General features: G+C 34.9%; 1 protein-coding gene across 1 annotated transcript in view; it reads right to left on the bottom strand.

Annotated features, from left to right (window-relative positions):
- The window catches only part of Ets96B (ETS variant transcription factor Ets96B), a 332,448-nt gene that overhangs the window by 228,083 nt on the left and 80,088 nt on the right, over nt 1–24,277 (bottom strand). The window contains exon 3 of the mRNA XM_081735103.1: nt 9,887–9,934. Within this exon, the coding sequence (XP_081591229.1) occupies nt 9,887–9,934 (48 nt within the window). The remainder of the gene's footprint in view (nt 1–9,886; nt 9,935–24,277) is intronic.

Below are 24,277 nucleotides of genomic sequence, written 5' to 3'. Positions count from 1 at the left end.
GGAATTTCAATATGCGGGTGGAGGGCAAACATTGGTAGTCCACATTGAGCACGATCGAATATATGGTCCTGAAGGCGGAAATTTCTTAGCTCGAGAGGGGTCTCAAATTCTCCCTCAGATCACGTCCTGAAAGCATCATTGCTTAAAAGCTTTTCGTAACAAATATAATATTACATTTGTTTCTCGTTCTACATTTAGAATTGGTAAGATCATAACTTATAGAGGATTATAATAAAAGCATAAAAATTACAACACCAATCATGTATAAATTATCCTGTAAGTTACCAACTTTGGGTCAGATTAAAACTCAAATATATGTTTTCGGATTGCACTTAGAAGTAAGTCCTCTCTATATAATCGTGATTGGAAAGCCATGTATTACACTAATTAATTAATCAATATTTATACGAATATTTTTTATTTTACTATTTAATATTATATACACTTCTTTCCAAAATCAAAATCTCAAAAATGTATATTGTACGAGTGCAGATTCGCAAATAAATGATTATTTATCATATATATTGGTCTCTATTCGAAATTCTATTTAATTGAATCCGACAGGAACACAGACAGAAATATAGAGAACATGTGAAAAAAAAGAGAAAAAAAGCGTTGAACCCAGTGGGGACTCGAAGTAAGTTCGAATGGTGCTTTATAAGCCGAATGCCTTAGACCACTCGGCTATGGTAACAACTAGAGATTGTAGCAAAGGCTTCGAGTAGTAGTTTTTATTACAGAATAACATTTTCTATTGCCTAAAATTTAAACCTAATTTACTTTGATATAATATATCTATTAATTTGTTACATGAACACGTTTTCGTTACTTTGATGAATGATGTATGTTTTTGATATAGATTCTATTACACGTTCTTTCGTAAATATTATAGAAAGTATCAGGGTTATTTATGATCTTTCATGGGAATTGACTGGCGCATGCGCAGTACACATACAGTTCAATTGGAAGGCGAGGAAGGAAACGCTAACACATTGTTAGAATGTCTCCCTCGCAAGCAGTAGTTCCCAACCGAGGGACGGCGGGACGCACTTCCTCCTCCTGGGGTGGCGTGAAGGGTTTACGAAGTCCCTTCGTTGTGTTATATTTCTTGAATGATTATACACAATATCCAGTCACATCTTCTACACATTTGGAAGTGATAAATCGTAGTATAAATAAACCGTCCTCCACACACTGATTGTCGCTTTTCCAAGATTATAAACTGAAACACTTTTTATTTCAATAGAATATAAAAGTTTCAATGGGAGGGGTTCCCACTCAACCTCCTGGGTCTTCGATATGTCACCGCCTAAACTGTAACTTTCAAGTTAGAATCGAAAAATGGAGACATGTGACCTACTAAATATATTTTTAGTTCATTATACATTTTCATAAATAAAATATCCACAATTACAATGACAGTAAATGCTAAGTAATTATTGTAAATCTTTGTACTTTCATTTTCCCTCTTTCTTCTCAACTGAGCTTGAAAAATGTAAAAATGGGAGGTTAAGAAGTTCAAATATTACGTATATTTTAGCGTATTACGAAATTATATTTAATAGAATCCGGCAGGATCACAAACAGAAATGTCAAGAAGAGGTAAAACCAAATTGTACTGTGGTGGGATTCAAACTACTCTTGAATGGTGCCTCAGAATCTCTAGCCGAATGCCTTAGTCCACTCGGCTAATGTGACAAGTGGAAAATATAGTAAGCGTGTTTCATGTTCAATCTTTTGTTACAGTATGAAATTTATTTTGTATTCTCTGAAGTATAAGCCTATTTTGGCCTGATGTAATAGTCTGTTAAAATTGTTTTATGTTTACGGTATTCTTTACTTTGACGAATGATGTTGTTAATATAGGTTCTATTACGTATTCGTTCATAAATATTACAGCAATTGTCAGGAATATTTATGATCTTTCATGGAAATTGACTGGTGCATGCGCAGTAGAAACAGAAAGATGCACTTTACCGACATTTGTCATATACGCCAGAACGCAAATTTCTAACAGGTTCTCAAAATGCCTCGCTCTAAAGGTTGTGGAGAACTGTCTGTTGCTCTGAGAGGAGAAATCATAGGCCGTGCAAAAATGGGACAAACTGTGCCTCAGATTGCTCGAGATCTGGAATGTGACAAGAAAACGGTCAAGAAATGGGTTCGGCGACATGAAGAAGGTGGTGAATGGTTCAGATCTCGGTCAAGAAGTGGAAGGCTAAAAGTGACAACTGCAGCTCAAGATCAAGCTTTAGTTACAGAAGTAATCAACAGACCTGTGCGCCACACGTCATTCCTCTTGGACAAAGCCAGAGAATATAATTGTTCTCACGAAACAATAAGAAGAAGATTATTGGGGGCTAGTCTACACTGTTCAAGACCCGCTAGAAAGACTCTCCTGACTGAAACTCACAAGGCCAGACGAATGGAATGGGCACAGAATAACATAGCCCAACCTCAGTCATATTGGGACTTAGTCATCTGGACCGACGAGAAGGTTTTCAAGTCTAACCAACAAGGCAGAGTTATATTGTATAGACCGCGCGGAACCAGGTATGCTGAACAAAATATTATCAGAACTTCTTGTTCAGGACGAATATCAGCACACTTTTGGGGATACATGACGGCTGCTGGTCCTGGAGATTTGGTTGCGGTGCCTCAGAGAATGAACAGCAGTGTTTACATTAATATCCTCGAAAATACGTTGTTACTGTCCTCAGAAAGAAACTCTCCGAACAGGAAGAATATATATTTATGCATGACAACAGTGCTGTTCACACTTCCCGGCAAACACGAGAGTGGCTAAGTGAACATCCAGAGTTAATTTGTATTGAGTGGCCCCCTCTATCCCCAGATTTGAACCCAATTGAACATCTGTGGGCCTACATGGTGCAAGAATGGGAAAAGAGACGTGAAGACAGAGACAACACGTTTCTTCAAAATCATGTTATGGAACTGTGGCAACATTTTCGTGACACACCGTCGTATTGCTCGAGACTTGTATCTAGTATCCCCTCCAGACTTCAAGAAGTTACTGACTCTGGAGGTGACTACACGAAGTACTAGTGTGTTATTTTTTGTGTAAACATTTATTTAAGTTTCATTTATTTATTATATTTTTTCAAGAGCAATACTTTCGTTCTTCATTCTTTTCCTTTGCTTCTTTACTTATTAGTTCGTTAAAACGTAAAGGAAGAGTAGTATATCTTCAAAAAGTATTTGTGAATTTACTTGGAACGTTTCTGAGAATACATTTACTTTTTTTCTTACTCTATATAATGCCCAATATTACTTTAATTTCAGTAAATTAATAACTTTATTTCACATCTCGGATTATTGTATTTTTAACGATATTTTTCCTTTTGATTGTGTAATTTCTAGTTTCATTGAATTATCTCAATTCGAATGAATAAATCACATTTTGTTTATTGTCCCTTGCTTAGCTAAGTTCGAATTCGAGAACAACGTGGTGTAATTTACGTTCTTTATTCTTCATATTGTGCAGTAATGACAATATTAATTATTTTTCATGAGTCCAATTGATTAGCGAGAACTTGGACAAACATTAACCTGGTGATTCTTTACGCAATGGCAAGCGTAAAATACATTTTAGCTGTTCTTTATACTTCACAGCGATAAAACATTCTAACAGTGTGTTAGCGTTTCCTTCCTCGCCTTCCAATTGAACTGTATGTGTACTGCGCATGCGCCAGTCAATTCCCATGAAAGATCATAAATAACCCTGATACTTTCTATAATATTTACGAAAGAACGTGTAATAGAATCTATATCAAAAACATACATCATTCATCAAAGTAACGAAAACGTGTTCATGTAACAAATTAATAGATATATTATATCAAAGTAAATTAGGTTTAAATTTTAGGCAATAGAAAATGTTATTCTGTAATAAAAACTACTACTCGAAGCCTTTGCTACAATCTCTAGTTGTTACCATAGCCGAGTGGTCTAAGGCGTTCGGTTTATTATGCACCATTCGAACTTACTTCGAGTCCCCGCCGGGTTCAACGCTTTTTTTCTCCTTTTTTTCACATGTTCTCTATATTTCTGTCTGTGTTCCTGTCGGATTCAATTAAATAATTTATTATGCACCATTCGAACTTACTTCGAGTCCCCGCCGGGTTCAACGCTTTTTTTTCTCCTTTTTTTCACATGTTCTCTATATTTCTGTCTGTGTTCCTGTCGGATTCAATTAAATAGAATTCAATTAAATAGAGACCAATATATATGATAAATAATCATTTATTTGCGAATCTGCACTCGTACAATATACATTTTCGAGATTTTGATTTTGGAAATGAAGTGTATATAATATTAAATAGTAAAATAAAAAATATTCGTATAAATATTGATTAATTAATTAGTGTAATACATGGCTTTCCAATCACGATTATATAGAGAGGACTTACTTCTAAGTGCAATCCGAAAACAAATATTTGAGTTTTAATCTGACCCAAAGTTGGTAACTTACAGGATAATTTATACATGATTGGTGTTGTAATTTTTATGCTTTTATTATAATCCTCTATAAGTTATGATCTTACCAATTCTAAATGTAGAACGAGAAACAAATGTAATATTATATTTGTTACGAAAACCTTTTAAGCAATGATGCTTTCAGGACGTGATCTGAGGGAGAATTTGAGACCCCTCTCGAGCTAAGAAATTTCCGCCTTCAGGACATATATTCGATCGTGCTCAATGTAGACTACCAACGTTTGCCATCCACCCGCATATTGAAATTCCCCCCGAGGATAATTTTCTGAAATCACCACTGTTTATAAATAGTTTTTCGTTACAAATCGGAGGATAATGGAGTAGTGAGTATGCTTCATTTTTTAAGCTATGGATTTAAGATTCGCAATTCATATAATGTTCCGTTCTAATCGAATTTGAAACAAAAGAAGTTTTCAATGAGTTACTCAAAGAAATATTTTCAGCCTCCGGATGAAAATAGGAAGATACTTAAAAAGGAAACAACTTGCTCCTGGGTTTGAACACAGAAACATGTGATTGATAGTATATTGATCCAAACCACTCGACCGTTTTGTATGCCTTTGCACACCTTCTTTTGCCTTTTGTGAAAGCAGTTTACTGTTCCATACTCGCTTTTGTTTATTCCGATACGACTATGAGTTCTCAATAAATATTTGGACGTTACAGCTCTTGCAATGTATAAAAGTGTTTTTAGAATAAATCACAATCGATATTATGCCCTAATAACATACGTAAAACAGGTTGAATTCGTGAAATGATTGAGGTTGGACTGAGCGTAAATGTTTTCATAGTTAGGAGCCTGGATATGCAAACCCGCTTAACGTGGGGATTTAATTTTGTGAAATTTGGTACTAAGAACAGGCTTTTAAAATGTATACAAAAATAAAGAAGTGGCTAAAATTTTAGAAATACTGAAACAAATTCCAAACAATAAGAAAGAACTAGATAAAATTATTTAAAGATGTCAAGAGGAATGGCAATGCACAACCAAAGGAAAGAAGTTAAAAGAGTAAATACCAACAACTCAAATAAGGAAACAGTTGGCAAGTCTAAACAAAGAGACAATGCAAATGCCTTCTAGCCATGGTCCCTTCAAGACACATTTACACAGACTGAAAATAGAGACATGTATTTGCAGAAAGGCTCAAACACATAACATAGACATTTGCGCACTTTATAACAATTCGAGACATAACAAATATCAGAGATGAACTTAAATATAATACATGGATTAAATAGTAGACGCGACAAGACAAAATTACAAAAAAATTCGATAATTAAAAAAGCATATTGCAATGTTCTACACGTGCTCCCAACACCACGTGCTGCTGTAAACAACTTCAAATGACAACCATGAAGAAGATATCGTCCAGCATCGTCAACACTCCTGAAATAACGAAGATCAACGAAGACAGGATAAAAGAAGTCACAGCATAGCAGAAGTCATCAATTTTCACCGATTGATCATAACCACCCTCTCTAGGACTTTGTCTTCGAGACCTTCCCTTCGCTTGGACGCCTGGTTCTTTCAACAACCTCACCAATCTCTAAGACGTCATGTCCTTGAGTTTTATCCTCCTCTCTAGGAGATTCGGTCTCTGACAATACAATACTCCTTCGGCACAATACAATACTCCTTCGGTACATACAATACTCCTTCGGCACAAGAGCCTTGGATCCTATCATCCAATGATGCTTGGTCTCTGGGTCCCTACAAACAAAATCACCAAACATCTAAGGGCTTAGTATTTGCGACTGTAATTATTATTACTGTACTTAGGAGGATTTTTTCAGAGGCGGACCAAGGGTCGGGCAAGCCGGGCGACTGCCCGGGGCGCCACAGTCAGGAAAGCGCCAAAACGGGCCTCAAAAAGTAAATCTTATAACGTGTTTTCTATTGACTTTATGGTTAATACTCTTGTAAAGTAGCATTAATTACATAATCTTTTTCCATTCCACTATTGAAGAAGAGAGATTCATAGAACTATGGGGGCTGTATCGACAAATGGAGACATGGCATGTAGAAGAAAGAGTAGAGAGAAATTTGGTATTGTTTATAGCGGGCCATGTTCTTTATAAACTTATCCCAGACATGAATGTTATTGGAAGACATTGACATACATGTCATTGTCAGAGATTTTGCAGGCAAAAAAGCTCGGAAGGTTATATTGTAATTGTGAGGTGTTGAAAACAAATGTATTGAAAATTGTTTAATCTGTTGCTAGTTTTCAGTAATAGTGAAACTTAATTATTTGTTTAGTTTTTCTTTTGTTATGCTATTAATTATCACCCCTGAGGCCAAAGGTTGCAAAATTAGGAAAAGAATTAGTGCAAACTATTCTAGATTTTAAGTTACTGTTCTTATGAAAGAAAAAGATACAGACGCTCTTTCATAAAGTCCCCTAAATTGATTTCGATATGGTTTACTTACTTATCAAACTAACGAAAGTTACAGGATTTCTAACAGTTGATAAAACCTGTTATTAAGCTTTAGTCTTGTAAGAGTGTTCAGCTTTTGTACAAATTCATGAGATACGTTTTATGAATGCTATGGAACTTCAACTACTAGGACCTACATAAAAAGGGTTGTTTATATTGCTGTGCGTAATACACGTTCAACATTTGTGAAATGTACACTATGTGATCAAAAGTATCCGGACACATGGCTGAAAATGACTTACAAGTTCGTGGCGCCCTCCATCGGTACTGCTGGAATTCAATATGGCCTTGGCCCACCCTTAGCCTTGATGACAGCTTCCACTTTCGTAGGAATACTTTCAATCAGGTGCTGGAAAGTTTCTTGGGGAATGGCAGCCAATTCTTCACGGAGAGCTGAACTGAGGAGAGGTATCGATGTAGGTCGGTGAGGCCTGGCACGAAGTCGGCGTTCCAAAGCATCGCAAAGGTGTTCTATAGGATTCAAGTCAGAACTCTGTGCAGGCCAGTCCATTACAAGGATGTTATGGTCCTGTAACCACTCCGCCACAGACCGTGCAGTATGAACAGGTGCCCGATCGTGCTGAAAGATGCAATCGCCATCCCCGAATTGCTCTTCAACAGTGGAAAGCAAGAAGGTGCTTAAAACTAGGGATGCGCACGAGACAAGATTTGAGGCTGTCTCGTCTCGAAAATGTGCTGTAAAAACGATGTCTCGACTCGAAAAATGTATACTTCTCTATTGGAAGAACTGTGTCTCGACTCGAATTTTGTCAGGAAAATTCTGTCTCGACTCGTCTCGTGCGCATCCCTACTTAAAACATCAATATAGGCATGCGCTGTGCGAGTGCCACGCAAAACAACAAGGAGTGCAAGCCCCCTCCAAGAAAAACACGACCACACCATAACACCACCACTTCCGAATTTTACTGTTGACACTACATGCGCTGACAGATGACGTTCACCGGACATTCGCCATACCCACACCCTGCCATCAGATCGCCACATTGTGTACCATTCGTCACTCCACACAACGTTTTTTCACTGTTCAATCGTCCAATGTTTACGCTCCTTACACCAAGCGAGGCGTCGTTTGGCATTTACCTGCGTGATGTATGGCTTATGAGCAGCCGCTCGACCATGAAATTCAAGTTTTCTCACCTCACGCCTAACTGTCATAGTACGGTGCTTGGAGTGGATCCTGATGCAGTTTGGAATTCCTGGGTGATGGTCTAGATCAGTGGTGTGCCGCGAATGGGTCGCTAGTGTGCCGCGAGGAAATCGAAAAAAAAATTATTAGTTCTATAGCAATCAAATTGCAAGACATAGAGAAAAAAGTATATTTGTATTTCACATTACTACTCTGAATCTAAAATTTAAAGTTTCATACTGTGTTACTTTTCTGTAGAACATTTTTCTGTACATTTCTAATTTTGAAAAAAGTATTTGTTATCATTGTTATAACAATTATTGCTTCTTTATTGTTGCATACTATTTTGTAACTTGAAATTTTAAAATATTATTCAATCCTTCAGGCAAAGTAAACATGCATACGAATTACCTACATTTGTGTTTTAAAAGTAAAAGAGATTTGTTTGTTCGTTCGTTGTTTAGTGATCCTCCTCCTTAATGAAAGGTTGGATACAGATTTCGAAAAAGAAAGTGTATTTTTAACAACTTGAGTCCTATATCTGATTGCAATTGTTTTCTATTTTTAAATTAAAATGAAAAATAAGCATAATGATTTGCCACGGGGAAAAACCAGTGATCGAGCTTTCTTCTCTGTGAGAAGGATGTCAGTAATCAGAAAAAAAATACTATAGTATTTAATAATAATAATAATAATAATAATAATAATAATAATAATAATAATAATAATAATAATAATAATAATAATAATAATAATAATAATAATAATATGTGTGCCGCGAAAATTCAAGTTACCCTGAAGTGTGCCGCAAGTTGAAAATGTTTGGGAAACGCTGGTCTAGATACATGTCTGCCTATTACACTTTACGACCCTCTTCAACTGTCGGCGGTCTCTGTCAGTCAACTGACGAGGTCAGCCTGTACGCTTTTGTGCTGTACGTGTCCCTTCACGTTTCCACTTCACTTATCACATCAGACACAGTGGACCTAGGGATGTTTAGAAGTGTGGAAATCTCGCATACAGACTTCTGACAAATGACACCCAACCACCTGACCACGTTCGAAGTCCGTGAGTTCCGCGGAACGCCCCATTCTGCTTTTTCACGATGTCTAATGACTACTGAGGTCGCTGATAATGAGTACCTGGCAGTAGGTGGCAGCACAATGCACCTAATATGAAAAACGTATGTTTTTGGGGGTGTCCAGATACTTTTGATCACATAGTATATAGTAGTAGGAAATAGTAGGAAATACTAGTAGGAAAATAGTAGTACTCAAATAGTAGTAGGAAAATATTCAAATAATTTTACGAGTAACAATTGCGAATAACTAAAGCTATGCTTTATTTTTGCAGAGAAATGTGCGTGTACTCAGCATAAATATGTTAATACAACAATTTCCACGCTGTAGCATGTTCTACGACATATCTTCATGTTTAATTTCATTTGTGATAGTGTTAATGCAGATATTTTGCAGAATATACAATGCAATGTATACAATACTAAAAATGGCTAGAGAAATAGCAACACATAAAATTTTAATAAAAGGTATTAGTGCAACGTAAAGCATTGGCTTACGCCAGATATAAAGCATTGGTTTAAAGTAGCTATGCCCTATATCTAGCAGAAATTTCAGTGGAGAAAATAGCTCATATTGGCCCATCCCTACAGATGCTCAATTGTAAGTATGCAAATAATTGCTAGCCAAATATTAAATTACTAATAATACTACTAATAATACAAACATTTTACATTTTGTTACTAATAATACAAACTGAACTTACCGTCTTGCAACCACGCTTCCTGAACTTGGTTAAAGTCATGAAAAATTTCTGAAATGAGAACAGAAAGTTGGTTTATAAGTATTCATAGCATATTCAAATAACAAAGCAAATACATTCTTAATAAATTTTTAAGTCCAAGATATATATATATATATATATATATATATATATATATATATATATATATATATATATATATATATATATATATATATATATATATATATATATATATATAGGGTGTTTCAAAACAACGCCGACAACGTTTGGCAAATAATTCCTCACGTCATGATAAAACAAAAACTATAGAACAACCTGGGTGCATAAATGCTTCCTTTCGGAGTTATAGGCTGCCAAAATCATGAAAAAATTAACTCTAAAGGCCCATAGCTCCAAAATTATGGGACCTACGGTAGTCGGGTCAAGACTTCACTTAGGAACTAGTATATGCCCTATCCAAATATCCATGTTTCAAAATCCTGCGCTACTTCCGCAACAATTTTTATAGAGGTAGTTGGTGAGTACTTCAAATTATATGCCCGTAGCCAAACTCCCTCTATAAAAATTATTGCGTGAATGCCGCAGGATTCTGAAACATGTATTTTTGGATAGCGCACATATTATTTCCTAAGTGAAGTCTTGATCCGACTACGGTAAGTGCCATAGTATTGGATCTATAAACCCTGAAAATTCATTTTTTTTTCATGTTTTCGTCAGCATATAACTCCGAAAGGAAGCATTTGTACACCCAGGTTGGTCTATTCTTTTTGTCTTATCTTGGTATCAGGAATCACCTCTCAAACGTTGTCAGTGTTTTGAAACACCATTATACAGTATATATAATATAGGTTGGTATAAAAAGTTAACTTTTCTGTTCATATTTTATTGTAAAATTTTGTTGTAACCTAAAAATGATAATTTGCTTTTTGACTTCTTCATCTTAAACGAATCCTTATTCCTTTAATTCTGTGGTTCAATTTTAAACACAAAATATTATTTAACTATAATGATAATAATAGAAACACAGAATACAATTAAAAATACGGGCCACTGAAATAATTGTTTTGATTTCTTAAATTAATTCATGCCCTCCTCGCTGGTCTACTGGCTAGCGCGTACGTCTTTGTGCTTTGGTTCGGGTTCGATTCCTGGCCGAAGAGCCTTGTTTCTGTCCTTAAGGGTTAATGGAAACAAGTGAAATTAAGTTAATAGTGATAATTAAGGATATAAAGTCACTGAGGAATGTTTGGTTAATGAGTTAACTTTAAGAAATGGCAAGCACGTATGCCTTTTGTTGGTATCATGATCCGTCCTGTCCTTGGGGAAAGAACACAAAAAATTAATTTCACAATCTTTTGTTTCCATTAATCACTGTTTCCTTAGGGCATAAATGTAATGCTTTAAAGTGGGAAAAAATCATTTCAATTTCTTAAATTAAATCATATCATGTTAACGTTATTACCGAAACATTTATTTACGAAATACTGGTATAAGCAAAATTCCTTGGATCGTTTCTGAGATCTGCCGAAAACAAACAAAAACACCCTATGTGAATATTTAAGATAAAATGACTTATGCCAAATTAAGGGTTGTTAATGAATCATATATCATACACTTTATACTAACTAAATACACATTCTTTACATGAAATGTTTTACTTTTATTTTAGTATTTTTAAATATTATATTTTAACTTATTTATTTTATTTTACTTTTTAAGGTCAATATTTGGAAGATATACTTCAACCCCCTTCGCCCTTCTTTACGGCGAATATTTAAGCTAAAGTGAAATGAATTAAAAGAGCTCAGCTGCAACTCAAGTGCTATGTTCAAAAATGTTCATATTAAAAGCTTCAAATTTTAACTCACTTTGGCTATATTTTGCATAGAAAATGGAAAATTAAAATCCTTTGGAAAATTTTCCCCCTAAACACATTTTGAAGTAAAGTTCTCGAAAACGCTTAGACATATGTCAACATATATAACGTAAGGAGTTCATATGTTGACTTACATCGAACTAGCTTGAGGAATCGTGAGAGAAATATTTTTGGCATAAAGTTTGAGCTTTTCCTCCTTAGGATATGCATTTTAATCAAAGTAACATAATAAAAACGCGACTCGAACCAACTGTTAACTATGTTCCAAGATTCATTTGAAACGGCTCAGTTGTTTTCCCAAGGTGATAAAACAGACACACTTGAAAATATTAAAGAAATTGCCTAAATTGCTTGCTTCCCCACTTAAAACTAAAATTTTCGAAAATACTAGGGTACGTGACCATTTAATTTTATTAACAAGTTTCTATATTGATTTCCATCTCCCTAACCTTCTAGTAAACTATCCTTTTGGGTAGGTATCAAGAAAGTTCGAACTCTACTTCTGGAGAAACTTACAAAAATCTTGAGTTTAAAATTTGAGTCATTAAACAGTTTGCCCTGAAGGCTAGTGTACTACATACATTGTGACGGAGGAACAGACTTTTGAAAATCACTTTTTCAGCATAAGGGGCATGACATGTGTAAATCCCTTGAAATTATGAATTCAATTGTTCTACAATTAGTATACTTTCTTCTTTCTTGTCGTAACATCACAATGTTTTCTTTCTTTTCTTTTTCTTTCTTTCCTTTTCTTTTTTCCCTTTTTTTTTTTTTTTAATCTGATAGGAAACGAAATGAATTCAACGCCATGATTGTGCATTTTTCTTGTGTTTCTTTCTTGGTGGTGGTAAAAAAAATGCTCTTTAAATTGTTTACCCAGAGATGCACGTTTGACTTTGGCTTATCATGGTCTTCTGTTATGGTGTTGCCCCCTCCCCCTTCGTTGCTTCCCTCGATATAAACTATCCATCTTCATTATTCGCTGTTAATTAGAGGAAAATTAAGTAATTGCCTCGTTCAGTAGGAAGGGAGAAGAAGAAGGGATAAGCCCACAAACCATTACCACAACATAAATTATCAGCTTTAATCGCCTGCTCCAAGGAACGGTCGTTTTGTTTGTTCTCCATTGAGAAACATGCTTTGCAGATATGGACTCACCGTGTACTTGTATAAACGGTGGACAATCGCCATAAAATGAAGAGCGAGGTAGGTTTGATTAATATTAGGGCTAACGAAACCATTCAACCTGTGGATATATAGCAAGCATCGCAGGTAATGGAAATTTTTCCTTCTATGCTTTGTGAGTGAGTATATGGCATACATACGTATACGCATAAACGTTATATTAATTAACGTTGATCAACATATTTTTCCACAGCGTTAACTTTGTTGAAATATAAACTAAAGCCTCCTGACTATGACTGGTAGTGTAGTTCTTTTATTTTTTCTGTAATTAGGTGATGTGTGGTCAGTACATTGGCTGTTATTATTATTATTATTATTATTATTATTATTATTATTATTATTATTATTATTATTATTATTATTATTATTATTATTATTATTATTATTATTATTATTATTATTCTTTCTTGCTTTTATTCTTCCTTGCTTCTATTTCAAACAGCTATCTTAACTTTACTGGAGCAACGTTGAATATTCTGTCCGAACCGGGAATTGAATCTTGGACCACGTGCGTGGAAGTCATACATACTATAACAGAAAGAGGTTTCTTTATGATACTATTCATTCTGCTTCGCTGCACGGAAGCTCGAATACTGTACGCGTGAGTTTTCTGGTGATTTTCCCGTTTCCTCCTCCTTTCCTCATTCCACCATTATCATTCATCTTATCGTTATTGTCAATGTTAATCTTGCCTTGCGATAGTAGACGCTGTAGCACTGCTATAGATATGCTACATTGACTTGATCCCTAGTCTTCCGTTGCAAGCGCTGCTATCGGCTGAAGGAATTCCACTCGCTTTCTCTCGCTTAGCAACAGCTGAACCCTTATTGGCTCAACGAGTGTGTGTGTGAGGGTGTGAGCGTTAGTTCGCATTTTTGCCACGGCTCAAGACATTTTGGCAGCACAATAGTAGGACAGAAAGGTCGTACCAGCAGGATAGATGTATCGTTATATCTGTGTTACGATTATAATATTTTTGTTGTTATATGTAGCTATAGTATATTATTCTAAGTTTCTCAAATGTATTTATTAGTTAGAATATAGTAATACAACCAATAGAATTAATAATAAAGAATAAGAAAAATCACATCATATTTTCAAAATATAATATTACGAATGTCTTTGCAAAAGACATTCATTGCATTTTGAGCACAAATCTATACTATACTTATTTATAAAGAAATTGTGATATAATTAAAAACATTCACTCACATGTTGTACGAAGGACCCGGATTTAAAGTTGATAACGAAAGAACAATGACATGAAATTGTACCATGCTGGTTTTCGTTAAAGGTTATGTATGTCTACTATATGAAAACTGAAATACTGTATGTATACTGCTGACAGTACGTAAAACCATCCATTTTCATAGTTTTTGTACGTACAAACAGTAGGACGCTTGAACATTATATCATTAAGAAACCTGGAAGTTCATTCCTTAGAAACATGTTCACCACTGGATCCCTTTCTGTTCCAAGTAAATCCAATCCATCTTCCTAACATCCTACCTTATAATACCTAAGTGATATTCTCTTATTTTCTTGGTCTGCCTTAAGCTCTCTTTCAGGTAGAGTTTCCAACTAAAATTATATATATATTTCTTTATATATTTTCCATTACAGCGATCTTTCCCTCTAATCTTAAAAGAGTATTGATTTTATTGTTATCTATATGATATTCGACGTCCTGTATTTACTGTGATATTTTAAGTTGCGTACCTTTCTCCATTCATCCGTTCGACCGTCTATTTTTGTATCAAATCATTTCCATGAAATTATTACTTTTGAGAAAATCTTAGTATCTGTTCTCCGCAAATCAGCGACCAACTTTTAGTGATTGAGATCCCGAAAACGGTGATAGCAAGAATGGTAAAAAAAATATCAAGATGGAGTTTCTTGCAGTTGATTCAGCTTCCCAAGAGTAGATTCTATTTCCTCCCTTACCATCTATTCAACCCGGAAGTAGTTCAAAGTAACGATTTCCGGTTTCAATCTTTATCACCATAGAATAAAAAACAGTAACATACAGCGAGTAATGGCTTTTTGATATGAATTCAGTATTCGAGGAAAAGGTTATATCTTTCTTGCAGCCAGATATAGCAGCCGGTTATAGATGTACTGTTGAAGATGAAGTGCTGTTAAAATTCGAAAAATTCATTATTCGAATAATGCACATTCGAATATTCAATTTTCGAATATTCAATTTTCGAATATCAAAATCCGCCACATACATTTCGCTTAGTTTCGAGTAATCTCGTAAAACGTGCAGTGAAGCTCCATATACACGTGTACAAAATCCCATATTTGAACTAGTTTTTTAGTATGAAATATTAAACTTTTAAACAAAATCCTGTTTCCATGGAATTCATTTAAATGAAACATAAAAAGCAATATATAACTCAATTTCAGTAAAAAAAAAAAAAATGGATTTGGCGGCTTTTAATGCTAGGCGACTCAACTATTCGAGCAATTATTCAGTTAACAAATAATTGTATGAATAATTATTCGGATAATAAATAATTACTTGGATAACAAATATATTTATTCAAATGTTTATTCGGATAACAAATAATTATTCGATCAATTATTCGAATATTGGGAACAAATATTCGAATGTTCGAACAACAACAGAACAAATATTAAAATAATTTTATTAACACTAATTTACAGCCTATGAAAGATTATAACTAACCTGACGGCTTTTAATTGTGTGATATAAAATTAAACATCCGCCCTATTGCTGTTATTTCAGGCTTTCTAGGTTGGGATTTACTACTTCTTAAGTAGCTCCCAAATTGCCTCAGAATTCTATGTCAACCAAGAACCGATTTGTGCAACATTTTTGCTCATCTTGTCTCCTAAATTTTCTTGCCTCGTAAATCTGTAAATTTATGTACTCAATTTATACTGATTTTTTTCTTAATCTTATCTAGAAATGAAAACTCTTTCGCGTTACGAAAAGTGATAGGTAGTACCTGAAATCTTTCAGTTTAACGTCCAAGGGAGACGATGATTAAAGCAAGTGAATGATGATGGAAGAATTGGTGGAATGAGAAAGTGGGAGAAAGCGGGAGTACCCCGATGAAACCCACTTTCACAATGTTGTTCACCACAAACTTACTTGGTCGGGACCTAACCAGGGACCCCATGCATCGGAGGTAACCGCTCTATACGAATAAGTCACGTGCCTTCCAGTACCTCAGCAGGAATCAAATCTGGAATATCGTGCACGAAACACATGCACGCTAATCATAAGAACTGCGAAACGTACTGATGCCTGTGAAACGCTTAGTAAAGCGATCGAAGCCGTACCTGCTGGTTCATAATTGAGACGATGCAAAGGAAATTCCTTCCTCGAACGGGAGACTTGGAAAGGGAAGAATTTAGCCCATAAACACACAAACGCCAAATATAATTCCAAACCTATAAGTCTCCTCGTAGGTGGTGGAGGTGATGATAAGTTGAAAATGCAATTGGCGGTGAATCAAACAAGAAAATCACTTCCCTTTCAAGGGTAAATTGAATGAAATTGTAATAAACGAGGGGGAAGCTTAACTGACAGAGGTTGAAGAATGGTGAGGTTTCTGCTTGTAGCTTTCGAGGAGGGGTTTGTTCACATATATATGAATCATCCATGTGGTGTAAGAAATGCTTGGAAATAAGGGTCGTCGGTTTGAAAATATGATTTGACACCCTCGGACCATGACTTAATTTTCAGTATGTTTTACTCTAACACTGAACAGGTTAGCTCCGTAATAGCTGGGTTACTTCGACAACGACTAGAGCTAAGTTCAAACTGCAGTGACATTGTCTGTGTTTTGCTTTGCCTCCAGTTCTATCAGGTAAGTGACAAGATACTAATATATTTCACGAAGGTTTATTTTAACGTTCGCTTGTGTTTTCATTCCTGAATTATGTATTTTTAAATCAATATATTATCTCAAGAAAGAAATTTTCGTTATAAAGTTTTCTCGTAAGCTCCTGATTAACGGAGGGCAGGATACAGTTATGTGGTTCTATACCAGGGCGCAAAATTTCAGTCAGATGCACTCGCCAATCCAAAAATGATGGTCGCCAGTATCTCTCATGTATGCATTATTAGAGCATCCTCCCGCCCCCGGGCCTTTAGTTTGACAAAGAAAGACTTCACAATCCATGTTTTCCCTCACTCAGTGACAATTATTTTCGTGCGAAACAGAAACTGCACAGCCAGTGATTGATTGATTGATTGAAAGGGTTTGGATGGGCGCGTCGACACCGAGGTCTTTTGCATCGTTCTCTGACAGTAAATAATGGAAGTACCCAAGAACAAAAAGCATAGTAGCGCAGAAATAACAAACTAAAAGCAAAGTCTGGAGCACGTAAAAGATGTCGGGTCATTTCCGAATTGAAATGTCATAGCATTTAAGAAATGTGCAAACTCGATACACAAACACAAGGACGGGTTAGTACACAATGGCATGTTAATCTTCTGTACCGGGGCAGCTTGGCAATAGGTGAACACTAGACAGAAACCATTCCTACTGAACACTGGTCGCCGTCTCTAAATTTCTAGTCGCCAATGGCGATCTGGCGACTGGAAATTTTGGGCCCTGTTCTATACCATTATCTCAAGATAGAAGATGAATGTGGGATTTAACTTTCTTTGATAGATTTATCTATTAATTAACCAACCAAAAATTTATAATATTTGTCTTTTTAATGGCGTGATTATTTTTTCTTTTTAAAAATCATAAAAGTAGTTTATTAGTGGGAAGAGAAATATAGTTAGAATGATTAAGAAAGTTAGTTTATTTACAAGATTCATTAGTTCATTTTCAGTTATTTGCATCTTTTCTGTTGATATTAATAAAAAATAAGTATAATAATAATAATAATAATAATAATAATAATAATAATAATAATAATAATAATAATAATAATAATAATAATAATAATAATAATAACATAACGCAAACAAATTATTTCTAAGCAAAACAGTACATTCACATTTAAAAAAAACTACATACGTGTGACAGTTTCGCCAACTAACACTTCGGCTTCATCAGACACTATCAAGTCAAACACTACTAACTACTATAGTGTCTGATGAAGCCAAAGTGTTAGTTGGCGAATCTATCACACGTATGTAGTTTTTAAATGTGAATATAGTTTGATTGTGTCTAGTTATATGCAAAGCAAAGCTTCTACTTATAAAAAATATAGTATAACGGTTTAAATAAATACTTCTGTAAGAGATACGCCAACGGTTTTGTAGATAAACATTATTTTTGTATTTCGCACAGGTATATTACTTTAATATCATTAAGCTCTCCCTGCTGATCTAGTCCCTAGCGCGCTCATCTTTGATGCAGGGGTACCGGGTTCGTTTCCCGGTACCGTGTGTGTGGTTTTCTCCGGGGTTCTCCTGTTTTCTCCCACTTTCTTCATCCCACCATTTCATTCATTCCTCATCATCACCGTCTCCTTTAGCCTCACCGGCATAACTGTGGGACGTAAACCTTAAAGATTTAATTTTTACGTTTTCCGGTAAGAGATCATTGAAATTTGAACGCATTGCAGTGTTTCGGATTCAACCTTAAAATACAACCCCAGTGTTTAAAAGGGACCCTAAACCCCAGTGCATGCATTTAGTATTAACATTTGAAAAGTAGTTTTGCACTTTGATCCTTGGAGTTGAATGCTGCGATGCTTTTGAAACGTGATGTTAGTAGTTATTTTTAAAAAATAAGTAATACAAAGATGGAAAATCGATATAATATTTATTTTTATTTGTATGTACAAAATATTACACTCCCACATCTTTAATAAAATACTTGTCCTATTTACGTACAGAATTTTCTGTCAATTTCCTTCTTTACTTTTCCTCTTATTTTAAGAAATATAAATTCAATTTCTCGTCCTCCGTTAGCGTACGCGCCTTTGGCGTGGGAGACCCGGGTTTGATTCCCGGCGGGAGCTTATGTGGTTCGGATTCCACGTTAATCAGTAGGTCCACGTCTCATATAGCCTCGCTGCTGAAAGGGACGCTAAACTAAAATCAACTCAACTCAACTCGTCCTCCGTTAGAAAAAAAAGAAGAAGAAGATTCAAGGCAGCTCCAACAGTAACCGTGCGTTTCATATATTGAGAAAAAAATGTCTGCGGCGTACTTAAAAACGTATATTACATTGTAAATCATGTAGTTTTGGACTTAACGTATAGCAAACATATAAATGAAAAAGTATATTTTATACTTACTTTCTATGTAACTGTTTCGAATAAACGTTATACAGAACGAAAGAACTGTATGTAGGAGATCAGGATCTCACATACAGATGGACGTATGTATAACATATAGCTAACGTATGTAACGTAAGTATTTGTATGTAATATACGGAAGATTGTTAGATATCATACATCTTGCAACGGCATAATGTAACGTCTAAGCGGGGAAGGTATGTAGCATTTGGATAATGTGTGCTCCATACTGATTTCCGTAGTAAACATAAGGATTTTGTATATTATACAATATATTGCTGTCCGGATAACTGATTTTTCTGTGTACACAGACACACACAAATATATTATTAATGAACTTGTGAGTGCTCTCGAAAAGTCGTGATTTTAAAGAGCGTATGTAGATTCACTGTTAACTGTTAGCTTTCATACCTCATAACCGGGAGGAATCCGGTTCTAAGTCAGCAGTGAGTTCGTGAGGATGCGTGTGCTCCTTTGGCACAGGAGACCGGCGGTAGCTCATGCGATTCGAATCTCATAAGTTGTAGGTCCAAGGTCTCATATAGCCTCACTGCTGAGCAGGACACTAAACTCCAATCCAATCTGAATCAGCTGCCGTCCTTCTAAATAAATTTCTTTCAGAATTTGCCGTCAGCACAGGGATGGCCAAAAAAAAAAAAAATCTTGAATCCGGAGATTTTATTTTCCGAAACAGGTTTTTCTACTTTCCGGATTTAGGAGGAAATCTGGATATCGGAGGAAATTCGATATCCGATCTCGTATAAAATCCTGATCCTATGCCCGGATTTCGAATAAAATCCGAATATTGAATGGGAACAGTTTTCGATACTTTTGTAATGCCTGTGTGGGTAGGAACAAATTACATTGGGTATGTTAGTAGGATGCGATCCCCAAAATATTAATTTTTTAAACAAATAATATATAAACCTAGTGTTTGAAGTTAGTGTGGTATAGTATACACACTAAATCGCTGAGTATTAAAATAAGCAGTGGTGTAACAGAGGATCATCGTGGCTGGGCTAGTGATTGCTACGTCGTGGAAGCATACACACATGCATTAAAATTAAAATTTGTGTTGCCTTGTGGGAAACACGTTCAAATTTTCACCGTAATTTACAATTTAAGTGTCATTGTACAGACTGCCTAACATACTATAGCAGTTGCCTTTGGATATATCCAGGTGGAGCTTTCTATTAACTGCTAAATACGTAATGCAGGCAAAAAACGGAAAATTGGCATTATATATCCGACGAAGTATACCTTTGTTTCTATAACAAAGAGATAGCTTATTTTCACATATACGTTAATTTCGTATAACACATTATAACCTAGCCAAATGGTGCCACAATCCAGTTCGATTTTATTTATATGTTTTTAGAAGTTATAAACCAAATATTACTTTTTTTGCGTCATATGAATAAAAGAATATAGGACGTCTCAAAGCTATTATTTTGTGTCATGCTATGAAGTAACTATGTAGATCTGTCACGTACGAATTTCTTACAAAACTTTCAACCTAGAAACGCAGAAAATGGTCTCTTCTGCTTGTTCCATGTTTTGGCTAGTTATCGAATTTATTTAGGCCTACAGCCGGTCAGATTTCACACTTTCAACGACGTGATGCATAGTCAGCGCATCGGTTTCCAGTTATCTTTATTTTTGGTTTTCTGGACAAGAGTTCTCTACCTCTTAATTCGGGTAGTTCTCGAATTGCCTCATGATGCTGGGTTAACTCCAAAGAAATTCAGTACTCCTATTGGGAATACAACTGGGGACCTGACAAACAGAAGTCACGCGCACTTAGAATTCGGCTAGGTAGGACTTTAACAACATTAAAACAATTCTTTAACCTCCATTCGTAAATTTTGATGCCAGTGGCAACAGGAAAGAGCTCTAGAAAATAAAGAGTACAAAATGTACTGGTGACAAACTTGTTGAAATCTTATGAAGAGTTAAAGCAGTGCCCCCCCTCCCCAGAGTTCTGCAAGAAGAAAGTCACATTGGCCCAAAAACTGGTTTTCCCCTTCCACCTTTGAAGTCTCCAGTACTTTTTCACTTTTAAGGTATTTTTTAAATTCTGATGTGAGGCAAAATGTTACAAGAAAAATGAGTATGAATTTACCATTGCATATTTATACAGAGTGGCCCAAAAGTTATATCCAGTATATGTTTTACGTACGGAATTGTTCAATTTATTTCAAATTCTTTACTCAGCACAAAGCATTCAAATTATTCAAGAAATGGAAAATAATTTGTTTCCAACACTGCTGAACTTATATCTTCATATTGATCTCCCAATCGATTCTTTAAAAATCATTTAGTTTCATACTCATTAACATACATACTTATTAACAGTGTAATATGAAACAGATACCAAAACCTAATGATTGTGACAAGTTAACTAGCTTCTTTTGTCATATATTTAATTTATTAAAACTTCCAAATAAAGACACGATAATATTTTCACGATACATCAAAATTGAATTATGCATTCTATTACGATCGTCTCTAAAGCAAATAATCCCTCGTGGTTATGCAGGATGGAAGGTAACTCCACGTAAACCTTAGGGCGGTGATTCCTTATATGAAACGAAAGAAAAACATTCTAACAAGCATGGGTCTAGGAACGCCTCCTTTGAGAGTTAATAGCTGCCAAAAATTCGAAACTTTAAGACCTATCGCAAATGATTCAAGGAATTACACAAGAACTAGTATAAGCTCTATCTAAATATCCATGTTTTACCATCCTTCGTTATCGGCGAAACGAACTGTATAAAGGAAGTTCAGTATGGGGATACTCCTTCAGGTTTATGCTGTTTCTTCAGTACATTCGTTTCGCTGGTATCGCTGGATTGTGAAACATGGATATTTAAGTAGAGTGAATTCTAATGTGTAACGCGTTGCGATAAGATCCTGTTGTTTCCGATCCAGGGGGTTTTGAAACGTGATTTTTCGAATTTTTGGCCGTTTGTTACTCTGAAAGGAGACTATTTTTTTTTTATCTATGTTTATTAGAAATTTTTTCTTTCGTTTACAACGACTCACCAAAGGTAGTCGTCAACCCTGGTTCGGATAATAATATAAGTAAATCTTTAGTGGCAGTAATCGTTTACACCTTAAATTATCTTCCGTAATTATATTCACTAGTATTATCACCTTTTCTACGGAAATTACAAGTCCATGATAAGTGTTAGATAATTTATTCGTTGATTCTCTTTTAACGTATATTCACACAAACTGTCTTGCAATCATACATGTTAATTATGTATCCATAAACAACTACATAGCAACCAACTATACAATAATAATGTATATTTCTTACATCTTAAAAACATTCTTCTTTTGTTATTTTTAAGTAACATTATATCAGGTATAGTGCTTGTGTAGAAGCACTTTCTGCCCAAGATACAGGTAATTATCGACCGATACAAAGTATCTCGTTGCATAAAATGTCGCCCGATGATGGGACTGAATATAAAAGTTACAAGGTAGCTTGACTTTTATATTTAAGAACCACTGGTCCGTTTATAATAATGGTATTATATTGATTGTGTCCTTTACATTTTGATCGCCCCTCGTATATAACTTCATTAAGTTTCCTTCATATAAATACATTTATAACAAGTCTTCTATTTCATTAATATTTATCTTTTATTATAAAAACGTCGTCGCTTACTAATATAATCAACGAAGGGTACGAAGTCAAAAACGTAAGAAATAATTTCATTTTAAAACACATTACAATGATCAACAGTTTCAATCATTATTAAAAACGGTGATGATAACAATGTTTGGTCTTTCTAGGGCGCATTATATCGTAATTACTTTAGATGATATTTTACAGTATACATTATATCAATAAGGCGTCATGATACAAAAGGATCTTATTCGAGTAACATATAAGGTGGTGCATGAAGACAGTCGTCGAATAACTAGCTTAATAGAATGAACCTTATACTTAACATAATCCTTGATAATTAAGTTTCAACACAAATCACTATAATATAAATAACCTTTTGCTTTTAATCAATTATGAATCGAACTATAATTCTTCACATTAACAAAAAAGAATTAAAATCATTTGAAAATTATCATTTATTGAAACAGAAGTAATAAAATATCTACGGATCCATTACCTACTCCTTTAATGTGTTGTACTTCAAAGTCATAAGGGTTGTTTTCATTATTGTCATTAACACATAAATTTGAAGATAAATGTTCATAAGAATCTATAACTGATATAGACTTAACCCTTACTACATCAACTGCAGTCAGTTTAAATTCGTACTTGCATATGATTCTAATAAAGTACATTGTACTGCACAATCATGATTATGTTCCGCATTATTTTGTACATGAATTGCGTCATTGTTTTGATTTTGATACGAAGTGCCATCTCTTGAATTACGATTACGTCTATCCATGTAGTTTACTGTATTTCTGGAATTTCGCCATGTATTTCGTCTATTTTTGAATCTACTTTGGTTATATGGTCTGACATAAGGATTGTCACGATTAATTAGGTTAGGTGGATTCCCAACATATCTTTGTCTATTTTGATCGTTCTGATTGTTTAAATTTGCTCGATTTAGGTTATGTTCCGTATTGTTCACATTACGGATATTTAGATTACGAACAGGTACAAGGTGATCTGAATTGTTTTTAATTTTACCTACTCCCGCTTGATGATTCAGTGCCTGGTATTGAGTTTCATAACATTGGACAAGCATTAATAAGTGATTAAAACTCATGCACTGCGTAGAAAACAGGATCTGTTGTAATTTAAACGGTAGTAGATTTCGAATAGATGCAACCACTCTAGATTCCGATTGCAACGGATTTACGACTTTTAATTCGTTATACGTATTTACAACAAAATCAACAACAGATTTGTGCAAGCGAGGATTAAAAGGTTGATTTCTAATCGTGGCATCTCTGTTTGCAAGTAAAAAGTCGTTTTCGTAATTTGCAATCAGCGCGGCTTTGAATTCCTCATATGTATTGACGTGATCTCGTACTGCTTTAAACCATAAAGAACATGGTGGGAGTAATAAATGAGGGATTAATTTCATATATTGCGATTTATCTAT

Source organism: Thermobia domestica, chromosome 13 (assembly GCF_964235325.1).
Source record: "Thermobia domestica chromosome 13, izTheDome1.hap1.1, whole genome shotgun sequence".
Classification (NCBI taxonomy): domain Eukaryota; kingdom Metazoa; phylum Arthropoda; class Insecta; order Zygentoma; family Lepismatidae; genus Thermobia; species Thermobia domestica.
The sequence above is the reverse complement of the archived record's forward strand: the minus strand, read 5'-3'. Positions and strand labels throughout refer to the sequence as shown.